Source organism: Canis lupus, chromosome 23 (assembly GCF_003254725.2).
Source record: "Canis lupus dingo isolate Sandy chromosome 23, ASM325472v2, whole genome shotgun sequence".
Classification (NCBI taxonomy): Eukaryota; Metazoa; Chordata; class Mammalia; order Carnivora; family Canidae; genus Canis; species Canis lupus.
The window spans coordinates 48,517,334-48,529,737 of record NC_064265.1 but is presented as its reverse complement, the minus strand read 5'-3'; the positions used below and the strand labels follow the sequence as shown (position 1 = coordinate 48,529,737).

Genomic DNA, 12,404 nt, shown 5'->3' with positions numbered 1-12,404 from the left:
TTATTTTAGTAAATGTTACTATGATTTGTTTACTTAAAAGGCCAAAATTGGATTTATCTTTGTTATTTCTCTTTCATTTTAGCAAAATCTGCCAGCTTTGCCTTCTTAATATATCCCAAATCCAACCTCTTGTCTCCACAGCAGTTACCATAGATCAAGCCATTATTTTGTTCTAAGAAATCTTCTAGCTTCCACTCCTGTTTTCTACTGAATCTGTCCTTTGCAGAACCATTTGTGGTGCTTTCAAAAGCAAAAATTAGATCATCTCATTCTCTAACTCACAACCTGAGATTAGAAGCCAGATCACTTCTGAGTTGAATACATTTCACTTGGATCCTAACATGTTTTACAGGAAACCTTGGTAATATAGCTTCAGTATACCAGGTTTCCTTCTTCATGTACTGAGCCTGTGTCCCCAATCTGATGTAATTACAGCTTTTGTAGATATACTTCCAGTTTTGCTTTTTATTACAGGTCTCAGACCATTCTCTCTGAAATGCATCTCCATCTTAATCTAAATAAGACCATTTGTCAATGATTGGCTCACTTTTTTTTTTTTTTTTAGCCACCTTCAGCCCATGTGATTGCTTCCCAGTCAATTTCCTTAGCTTCAGTTACTTTTTAATTAATTCCTTTGTTTGCCAAGCTATTGCTTTCTAAGGATGTGTCCTTTTCCTTCCAACTTTCATTTCTTTTTCCTTTTTTTTTTTTTTAAATTGAGGATCTGATATATCTGAGACACAGCCTTAAGCACTGTGTTAATAGAATGTAGTCATTACCTTACAGAAATTGTGGTGTGTTAGGGGCTGTTAGAGGGATAGAATATAATGTTAAAGTATTAAAATGAGAATGTGGGCCATTCCCTAACTCAAACTAAGAAGATTCTAGGTTTTCCAAAGATGTAACCCTTAAGCAGAAAGTTGAAAGATAGCAAAATGTGGGTGTGTTTGGAATTGAGGGATTTGGAAAGGGATTTTCAGGCAGAGGCAGCAGCATGTGCCACAGTTTAGAGGTTAAGAGGAACATATTCATATTCTTGAATATTCCATATTCAAGAGGAACCAATAGAGCATGGGGGTGGCGTGTCCTGAGATGAAGGTAGAGCAGTGACTTTCAAAATGTTGACTGCTTCCCACGAAAAGGAGTATATATTAATTTGCAGCCCAGTACACACATGCATATAATTGAACCAAATCTTCATGAAATAATACTTAATTATCTGTATGTTGGTCAGGGTGTGTTGTTGGTACCTGTTTTGCTCTTTTTATTAATACTGGTCATGATCTTGTAATTCTAAAATTACAATATGAAAAGCCTAAGAGTAGAAAAATAAGCAGAGCCTTGAAATTCATTAACTTTTCCCTAAGAGCTCTTATAACCCATTAAATCATTTGAAACAAAAAAAATTAAATGATTGAATTTGTGTTTAAATTCATTCTGGCAGCAGTATAGAGAAAGAGTTGATAAGAGACAATCCTGGGGCAGTTGAGTAGCCTTTGCATAATTAAAGTGAGGAATGATAGCTTGAATTAGGACATTGGGAGAGAGATGGAGGAAAGTGGACAGGTTAAAGTGATTTAGTGCTTTTATCTGGAGGCAGGGAAAACCAGGTATTAATAAATGGAATGTTTGTGGCTATATAAGGAACAGACTTGATGAAGGAAGATGATGGAACTCAGCTTAAGGAGAGTTTGATTTTTGTTATAGAGCATAAAAAGAAGGATTTCTGGGCGCCTGTGTGGCTCAGTTGGTTAAGCATCCGACTCGATTTTAGCTGAGATCTAGGCTCTCGTCAGGCTCTGGCTCAGCTCAGAGTCTGCTTGAGATTTTGTCTCTTCCTCTCTCCCTCCCCCACCTGTGTGTGTGTGTGTGTGTGTGTGTGTGTGTGTGTGTGTATTTGCATGCGTGCTCTCTCTCACAGATCTGAAAAAAAAAGGCGAGAATTTCAGGGAGGTAGAAGGCCATGTGGATCTGATATCTAGAAAAATCTAGACTGGCAGTTCATGGTCCTTTGAATACTAGCTAGTGACTGGAGAAGATAAGGAGTGGGTGCAAGCCTAAATTCTATAGACTATTGTTTTCAAACTTGCCCCTGGTACCTTGTTAAAATGTGGACTCAGGTAGCGCCAAAGATTCTGTTTTCCTTGCAGACACCCAAATGGTGTCAGAGTTGCTAGCTTGTGGATCACTAGTGTTGTTCAATGTAGCACAAGAAAATTTAAGGGATGGAGCAAGAGAAGATTCTTAGATTCGTAACTAGGAAGGAGCAGCCAGAGAAGAAAATAAGGTGGGTGTTCCTTTAGAATCCAAGGACAGTGTTTCAGGGAGGAAAGTATATAAAAAAGGCAAAGTCGTCAGTGGTGGCAAATGGTACAGAGAGGTCAAGTAAGGTAAGAGCTCAGAATGTCTATTGAATTTAGCAACAAAGTCATTGGTAACCTTGATGAGAGCACTTTCTGTGGAGCAGTGGAGGTAAAAGCCAGGTTGCAGTGGGGTGGCTAGTGAGGAGATGAAGTGGAATGCTTTTAAAGTAGTTCTACTGTGAAGAGGAAGAAGAAAGGGCAGTAGCCGGTAGGTTTGGGAGAATTCAAAAGAGGATTTTTTGTTTATTTTAAAAGTAAGATATTCGACTATAGTCTTGTTCATGGACCGGTGGTAAGGAGTCAGTGGAGAGGAAACACCAGGTAGACTAAATTATGCTGCAGTGGTAAATAGTCTCCAAGTCTTAATGGGTTGGTTTTTCTACTCACTTTACTAGGCCATTGGGAGTTAGGTTGAGAGTCCTCCTTAAGAGAATGGCTCACAGAGCTCTACCCATCTGAGAAGCAGCAGATTTTGGTAGCAGTGGGAAGGAATACAGTACATTGCCCTGATTCTTAGAGACTTCAGTCATGTTTCTCTGGCCAGTAAGTCACATGCCCATGCTTAACTCATGGGTGGGAAAATCCAGTTCTACCATATATTTGGAAAGAAGCAAACCAGAATATTGATCAGCACACTAATGATTACCAGAGAGAGAGATTTAGGAAAGGAAGGTAAATCTAGATAGGATTAGCCCTCAGGAGATGAAAGGGATTGGGCAGCAGAGTTTAGGTGGTGAGATTAGCCTTAAGCAGGAAAACTGACTCCACTTCCCTTTTAACAGGAAGGAAGAGAGCAAAAAGATTCTGATAATGGTGGGCTTAGGTTTGGTGGCAAGCACTTGATTTTCCTTGGGTTTTTGTTTTCTTTGTGACTACTGTATTTCGTGAAATGTGAACAGAAAGGTGGTATGGGTTTAAAATACTTGTAGATAATTAGAAGCTGATAAACATAGACAATTTGCAGGCAATCACAGGATCTCCTTTGCCAGGAATTTGTGACTCGAAGCTGCAGGAGGAATATTTAAGGATGTCCAAAAAAGGGAAAAACAACAAAATTAAATAGCATGATAAAATAGTCATGAAACACAAAACATGACTGCTATTCTCCATGCTGGGGCCAGGTAAAGTGAAGGGTGACACAGCTGGAAGGTTAGGGGAGGTGACCTACCCCCCCCCCCAAAAAAAAAAAAAAGCTAGGTCCAGGTTTGGAATTTTGGCACTCCTAAATTCTCCACTGCCCGGAGCTTCTGGAGCCTCATTGTGGGAGGAATCTTGTTAAAAATAATTTATAGAAAGTGTAAATTATGTATTCAGGGGCTATTTTGTTTTTTAATCATCCTTTTTGTGAATATCTAAAATTCATACTGTAGGGTGAGGAGAGCTTGTGTTCTGCTAGTAGAGGTAAAAACTTCAAAATGTAAGGTTTTGGTAGGTTGAAGTAAAGCTATAAGTGTGAATTTCAGTTGGAAATAAATAGTTCTCTGATAAAAAGTACTTCATCTTGTCTTTCCCATTTTGAAAGTAAATGGTAGAAACAGTGCCTTTGAGCCCTTGAGGTGTTTGGAAAAATGAAGGAAACTGCTTGATAATGACTTTATGTCCTGGGGCCTCTTTCCCAGAGTAGTCTTTAATCATTAAAGTGTCGCTGTAGATTCTAACCAAGAAAAAACTTACTTGATAATCATCTCTTGTAGGTACAGAAAGCAATAAATGTTAATGAGTGCTGAAAACATTGCAGAATTTAAAGTATTGGACAAAAATGTTCTAATGATCCTGTATGTTGGGTTTCCCCAAGACCATTCGCAAATTCTGGTATTCTCACAGTAATTTTTTTTTAATAGATGATTACAGATGAAAATCTTCAGAGGTAAAAAAGATACATAGGGGAGAGCCTAGGAGAAACTGGGTATAAGCTCCTAGTCCTAGTGAAGTACCTATGCCATGAGAAGAGATACATTAGTCTGATCTAGAAGCCAATTCAAAAAGATTTTCATGCTGTAACATTTAAAAAAAGAGAGAGAAAGGGCTTTAGTGCCTGTCAATAAGCGTATTTTGCTATCATCTCTAATTTCATGAGGCTATCAGAATTTTACTATATTGGACTTTTAATTGTATGATAAAGACGGTTTTTGTAAACTCTTTGATTGTATTTTTGTGTATTTCTTTTGAGAGAAAAATGGTTTTAACACTAATGTAACACATGCTCATTGTAAAAGATAGGTTCAACCATTCATCCATTTGACAAAGTTCACTGCAGCATCTACCATGCATCATAAATATAACTGGAAGGAATACTGCAAAAATGTAGAATGTAAAATGAATAACCTATTTTAATATCAATAATAATGAAAATAAGATCCTGCTGCATGTATTTTCTGCAGCTGGATTTTTTCCAGTTAATACATTAGTTCTTTTTTCTGTCTGCACACTTAAAGAAAAATCTACCCTCTCGTAACTACTAGGTTTAAATTCAACTAATTATAACATACAATTGTAAAAGAACAGTTTTAGAAAATTTTATTCTTACTGTGTACAGTGTAACTCCTATCTTCTGTTTTTTTGTTTTGTTTTTCTTATTCTGTGAAGCAACTATCAGGCCCATTGGACCATCTGCAGAGTGTTGATCAGTTTTATTCATTCTGTCTCAGCTCCACCTTCTTCCCCAAATATTCATCCTTTTAGTGTGAGCATTTAAAATGCTCATTGTGAGCAAAATATTTTTTTTTTTTGTGAGCAAAATATTATTTCCAGTTTTCAACTTGGCCTTTTTGATTTTTTTTTATGAGCTAAACATTTGTGTTTTAATAACTTTAATTGTGAGTGTCTTTGAAAACTTAAGATAGGGAAAAATTGAAATAATCAGTGTGTGAGAGGGTAGAAGATAAAGTAACCAAAGTTTTAGTAAGGGACATAAATGTACCTTCTTTGCGATCATATTAGAAGTAACTTTATAGATAACAGAAAAAGGTTTAGAAGGATATACAAAAATGTTCACATTAATTAGGTTTATGAAGTGAAATTGGGCTAGAGGGCAATGTGGGGTAATTTTAACTTCTATATGTTTGTCGAACATATATTTACCTTCTTGTTATGAAATAATTTTGCACATGCTTTTTAGTGTTGATCAGAATACTTTTTACTTTGCACAAAACAGAGAGCTGTTGTACACATGGATGAACGTCGAGAAGAACAGATTGTGCAGCTGCTACATTCAGTCCAAGCTAAGAATGATAAAGATTCAGAAGCACAGATCTCTTGGTTTGCTCCCGAAGATCATGGGTAAAACAAAACATACTCTTTTACAGAATGGACAGAGTAACACTTCTTCCATAGCAGTGGCTAGGGAAAGGTTGATAATGAAAGTAACATCCTTAGACTCTTTAGTAAGTGAAATTCAACTTTGAAGTAAGTTTTTTTCCTTATGTAGACTGAGCATATTTGGTGAAAGATTGAACATGTTCATTACACAGAAAGCTAAGTGGTAAGAACAGTCTATTTGGGTATTAGATTTATTAAGTTATTATTTATTGCTTTCCTACTCATCCTCTTTGTATTTCCAAAATTCTCCAGTGAGAGAGATCTGCAAGAAGTTAAATTGTTGATGTTTTTAGGATGATCACAAGAACCGTATCATTTAGTGGAAAAAGTAGTAGTGGGTTTTCTGGAACTATGTAAAGTAGCAGCCGGTTTAGAGCAGCCTCTATAGCAGCCGGTATATAGCTCTCAGAAAGGGTGGCAGGAAGAAGATAAAGTTGTGAAATAAAACAAAGCTCAGAAAATCCGAAAAAGAAAAATACTGTAACTCACTGCAATGGAGAGATGACTCTTGTGTGAATTTTAATTTTTTTAACTATCACAAGGAATAACTTATCTGGTAATGTAAGAATCTAAATATTTCCTTAATTGATCTAAGAAAAAAGCTGATGATTTTTTAAATAGCGTATTTTGTTTCAGGGCTCTAGCGGCTCATTTTTTTATTTTGTCAAAATAGATATGGTACTGAAATTCCTGCAGAGAACAAACCAAACTCAGAGAAGAAGCTGGAGAACCAGGAAAAGAAATTGATAAGTCAAGAAAAGAGAACATTTAGAATCAGGGACAAATATATTGACCGAGATTCTGAGTATCTCTTGCAAGAAAATGAACCAGATGTAGCCTTAGACCAACAACTATTGGAAGACTTACGAAAGAAAAAAAGTGACCTTCGGTATATAGAAATGCAGGTAATGGAAAGCAAGATGTGGAAAAAGTTTTTACTTGTCATTTCTTCTCACATTTGTGTTTAGAGGGTACTACATGATACAGATCAGTGGTATTTCAGTAGACCATCCTCTGGGAATTCTTTCTCATATACTAGAGAAAAGCAGTAGGAATGGGATTGCACAATATAACCTAAGGTAGCCTGTCTCATCTATGGCAGCTTATATAGTGAGAAAAAATTAGTTTTTTAGGCCAGTTTTGTGAGATGTCATAAACAAGGTAGTTAGAATTGTAAGGTTTCTAGGCCATTTAATCCAACTCCTTCCTTTTACAGATGATAATACTAAATCCCAAATTATGATGTGCTTATTTTCAACACTTTAAAGACAGGACTGTGACAAGAGTAGATATTCATGGAGGCTTTCATGTTCTTTCCATGCTAGACAATATTTTTTTTAAAACATTTTATTTATTCATAAGAGACATAGAGAAAGAGAGGCAGAGACATAGGCAGAGGGAGAGGAGAAGCAGGCTCCATGCAGGGAGCCTGACGTGGGACTTGATCCCAGGTCTCCAGGATCAGGCCCTGGGCTGAGGGTGGCGCTAAACCGCTGAGCCACCCGGGCTGCCCTAGACAAGATATTTTAAGGTTTCTTCCTGTTAACACATGAAATTTGTTTTGTGGACATTCTAGAGATAGATGTAATAAAATGTTCATGTATTTTAAGAGAAAAATACTGAGGAAACTTTGAGGCCATATCTTTAATATGCACATATGTGCTGCCGTTTGTAAAAACAAAAAAAAAAAGGCAGGATATCACATCTTCCATAAAAAAGAAAGGATCCATTGACTGTAGCTGATGATCAGATTGGGTATCAGAACAGGTGAGGTGAGAGTTTCTTAAAAAAAAAAAAAAAAAAACAGGTGAGGTGAGGTTGTCCAGGGGTGGAATTGTGTAGATTTTGGTGCCTATTTAGTGAAAATAAGATTTGAGGAGAGGAAATTTCAGGTTGAGTTATTTCATAATGTTGTGATTGAGAGAAGAGCTTCTTTTATAGCCTTTGGAAGGAGAGTTAGTTACTGTCTGCTTTGTATAGAGGACAGAACTCAAATTACTGAAAATGAGTAAGTGATCAGAGTCAAAAGAAGTTAGGAGAAGAAATGTGTAAAACATAAAAAAAAAGTTGGTGATCTTTCTGTTGACTAGACACTTGCAAACACTTCACTTGTGCTACATCATTTAAACCTCCCAACAACCCTGTGTAAGAGATTATGCCTCTGTTACAGAGGAGGAAAAAGAATCTTAGGTTAAGTGACCTATCTAAAGGTTGTACAGTTAGTAAAAGAATCAAGCCTAAAATTCAGATGTTTAAGAGCTCAACTTTTTAATCCTTTTTGGTAATGTTCCATCTTTTTTTCTTTTTTGCTTACATTCATTTAACAAACGTTAATTTTCCACTTACTAGATGCATGTCATTGTGCTGTGTTTCTGAAGACTAAAAAAGACATGTGTCCTCAGATTGTAATCTCATTGTTCCTTATCTCAGAGTTAAGCCTAAAATTAGGAAATTAGAATTTAGGTTTGTCTGTCTTGAGAAAGAATATTGGGTTATTACTGTCTTTATCAGCTTTACATATTTATAAAGCAAATTGATTAATGTTTCAAATCTAATGGGTTAGCTTATATATACTTAAATATTGAGATTGTTACATTTGAGTACGTGAAGTACTTTTAGAAATTGTTAAATGGTTTTAAATAATGTTAAAATAAAAGACATTACTAAGAAAATAATGGCAACCTGATCTTTTAAATTACTAGAATTCATTAAAATCATCAGATTGACTCTCAATTTTTTTGGTACTGTTAAGAATTACCTGATTGGCCATAACAGGAATGGCATGTACAGCATGGTAACTACAGTTAATAATGTTGCACTTTATATCTGAAAATTTCTAAGAGAGATCTTAAAAGTTCTGATCCCAAGGAAAAGAAATGCAAACTGTGTGATGATGGATATTAATTAGACTTTCTGTGATAATTACTTCACAGTATACAAAGATATTGAATCATTATGGTGGTACGCCTGAAAGTGATACAATGTTATATGTTAATTATATCTTAATTTAAAAAAATCAGGATTTTTTTCAGTCTTCTATCTTGACAAATAGGCAAAAAATAAGGATGATGTTTTAAATAAAAATTAAAAATACGGCAGTTATACTAGATTACTTAGGACAGTTCTAATTTTGTGTGTTTTTTTTCTTTTAAATAAAGGGAGTTTGTTAAACCTGTGGTTTATTTATTTTTTTACCATTGAAATTTTCTCATTTATGTAGGTTATTATAAACCATAGCACTCCTAAATGTATGTCATTTTTATGTAGCGTAGGTTTGGGATTCCGTAGTCTTCAAAATTAGACATTATCAAATAAAAGATAAAGGAGTTAATCATTTCCTCTTTGGTATTCCAGTTGCAATTCATGAAAAATTTGTTGAGTAGCTTTTATGTATTAAAAACTGCTATTTGCTTTTTTTTTTTTTTAATTTAAATAAAGGTTTTTCATTCAGATTTCATGGCAACCGTATGAGATAAAACCTTTGAAGGATGTAGGATCCAAGTTGGATTTAAGATCACAGTTCTTAAATGGCATTAGCAGATTTTCCTGTTTCAGATATTACTTGTTTCAAGTTTTATTCTCAAAAGCAAGTACACAGAAATAATTAATCTTCTCCAGTGCCTAATGGATTAGTAAATGGTGGATCATTGGGTGGGAAAATGAATGTGATAAAGAAAACAAATGTAAGATTCATATATAAAAGAAACAAAAAAATGAAAAAAAAATGGGGATTATAAAAATGCTATTAAATGACAGATCAGATTTCATTTTACTGGCACTTTCAAGAAAGTGTCTCCATTCTATTGAATATAATAAAATTCAGTATTTCAGAAATAAAGGGGATTGCCAAATACATTAGTTCTTTTTATAAAAATTCTTTTTTAAGTCTTGATACTTGACATAAGCTGTGAGGTAATAAAGTATTTGTGGATTCTAGCATATTTTTGATATATTCTGATTACCATGATTATAATTTGATTAATTGCTTTTGTGAAAATTAAAAACTATTTTTAATTTTCAGCATTTCAGGGAAAAGCTGCCTTCATATGGAATGCAAAAGGTAAAATGAATATACACTATTTAATTTGATTTGTAAAATAATTTTTTTAAACCTCTGTATGAAGAAAAAAAAAATAAACAACCTTCCCCTAAAAGGTATTATTGAAAGTTCCTTTTAGTCTTGAATTTTTGGAAGCCCAAAAGTAAAAAATGGTCATGAAACAATTTTCTTGAGGTTTTCTCCTTTCTGTCTGTAGTTGAATTTTTTATATAGATGTTACTTTGGGTAGAGGCACCCTGGGTGACTCAGTTGGTTAAGCATCTGTCTTCCTCTCAGGTCCTGATCCCAGTGTCTTAGAATCAAGCCCTGCTTTGAGCTCCCTGGTCAGTGGGAAGACTGCTTCTCTGTCTCCCTCTGTCGTGCCCCCTGCTTTTGTGCCTGCAAGCACTCTCTGTCTCTCAAATAAATAAGTAAAGTCTTTAAAAAGGAAATTACTCAGGTAAATGACCTTGCTCTTAATATGAGACCAAACATTTTAATTAAAATTGAGGCTCTACTGAAAGTAATGCTTAAATTAATTCATTGTGCTTTATTATGCCATTATCTTGGAGAATATAGTCTCCCATCCCTCTCTGTTGTCTCAGCCTTAATTTGATTTTGGTTTGGTTTTCAAAGCACTTAACCACCACCTGCCACAATGTCTTTCCCTCCTAGGCCATTGTAAGTTCCTGAGGACAGAGTGTTCTCTGTGTGTTACTTGGAACAATACCTGACATTCTGTGGACCCCCAGTAAATACTTGTTGAATGAATGAGGCACATGCTGCTTCTCTGTGTTTATAAGCTATAATTTAGTGTTATAATTTAGTGTTAGTATAAATAATGTGTTAAGAGTAGATGGGAAAAATTTTAAAGGTGGGTTTTCTAATACTGTCTGTAGATAAAACCTCTCATATCTCTTTGAAGAAGTAGGATGGTTTTATTAATGCAGGAATATTACTATTAAAAATTAGTGTTTATCTAAAATTTTTAAGAAAGATTTTTCCCAAATACAAGATTTTCCAGATAATTGAAGTTTACCAATTTAGATATTTAAAATCTTTATTTAGATATTTAAAATCCTTATTATAATTACTTGAGAGGAAATAATCTTAAGGTAAGTCATATTCTTGATCTCTAAAAACAGTATGTAGAAGTTCTGCAGATGAAACCATATTGTATGAGTTATGATATAACTCCTTAATGTCCTTAGTGTTAATTAAGTATTGGGATTTGTCTTTATTCAGTACCCTACATATCAACAGCATTCCATGCAGGGAGCCTGATGTGGGATTCGTTCCCGGGTCTCTAGGATCAGGCCCTGGGCTGAAGGCGGTGCTAAACCGCTGAGCCACCCAGGTGGCTCCTTTTTTTTAAGATTTTATTTATTTATTCAAGAGAGAGAGACAGAGAGAGAGAGGCAGAGACACAGGCAGAGGGAGAAGCAGATTACATGCAGGGAGCCTGACAATCAACATTCTCTTTAATTAATGTTTGTTCTTATGCATAAAATTTACCTGCTTTCTCTTCTTGTTCTTGTTGGTGTGTTTTTCTTTAACCACACCTGGCTTTGTTTTATAATTTGGTGCTGCTTTTTTTTTTTTTTTTTTTTTAAGATTTTATTTATTTATTCATGAGAGACACCTGGGGGTGGGGAGAGACAGAGACAGGCAGAGACACAAGCAGAGGGAGAAGCAAGCTCCATGCAGGGAGCCTGATGTGGGACTCGATCTCCGGACTCAAGGATCATGGCAGCAGAAGGCAGGTGCTAAACCGCTGAGCCACCCAGGGATCCCCAGTGCTGGTTTTCTCTTGAAAACTGGTAGATCCCAGATATCCAAACTGCCAGCATTGCATTTAACTAAATTTTAAAAGCATTAATATGTTTGCTAAAAGTAATTAACTTCAGTTATTACAGAATTGTGATCACTATCGAATTTCTTCACCATGTGATATCCTTCACTTATATTCCATTTTGAAATAGGAATTGGTAAATATGATTGATAACCATCAAGTGACCGTAATAAGTGGTGAAACTGGTTGTGGAAAAACTACTCAAGTTACTCAGTTCATTTTGGATGACTACATTGAAAGAGGAAAAGGATCTGCATGCAGGATAGTTTGCACCCAGCCAAGAAGAATTAGTGCCATTTCAGTAAGTAATGTCTCACTTTTTAAAATTCCCATTTTTTTTTCCATTCTCCCAGTCTTGCTAGAAATAAACTCATTTTGAAGGTTTGTAGTGATTCTTAATTGGGTTTAGGATATATTGTTATGAAAGTAAGTACTTGGTAGTAAACACAAAAAGTTTAAATGATCTCTTACTGATAATAGGTGTTTGAGTTTAAGATCAATTATTAATCCAGACAAATTGTAGTATAAAACTAGAAGAATAGAAAACTGATAAATTTTTATAGGATTGTAAGTTCCAAAAAATGTCCATCCATATAGATGCTTTAAATTTTACTACTTAATTCATTTAGTATCATTTTTTGGTTCTTTCTGATTGTTTTTTCGGTACATGAGTACTGTGGTGGTGAAAGCAGGAAGCATTGCAATATTTTAAGTTGCATTTAAAAATTTTTCTAATGCAGTTATTCAGTAAGAGGGAATTTATCATGAAAAATTAGCAGTTAATTCTGTTCACAGTTGTAATTACATGTTTAGTGCAAACAGCATTTTTGTT

The 12,404-nt window shown here is 34.9% G+C and overlaps 1 protein-coding gene across 5 annotated transcripts in view; it reads left to right on the top strand.

Moving 5' to 3' along the window:
* The window catches only part of DHX36 (DEAH-box helicase 36), a 63,724-nt gene that overhangs the window by 13,764 nt on the left and 37,556 nt on the right, over positions 1-12,404 (top strand). For all 5 annotated transcript variants that reach the window (XM_035705092.2, XM_035705093.2, XM_035705091.2 and 2 more), the window contains 4 exons: positions 5,518-5,642; positions 6,355-6,586; positions 9,703-9,741; positions 11,703-11,873. In XM_035705092.2, the coding sequence (XP_035560985.1) occupies positions 5,518-5,642; positions 6,355-6,586; positions 9,703-9,741; positions 11,703-11,873 (567 nt within the window). The remainder of the gene's footprint in view (positions 1-5,517; positions 5,643-6,354; positions 6,587-9,702; positions 9,742-11,702; positions 11,874-12,404) is intronic.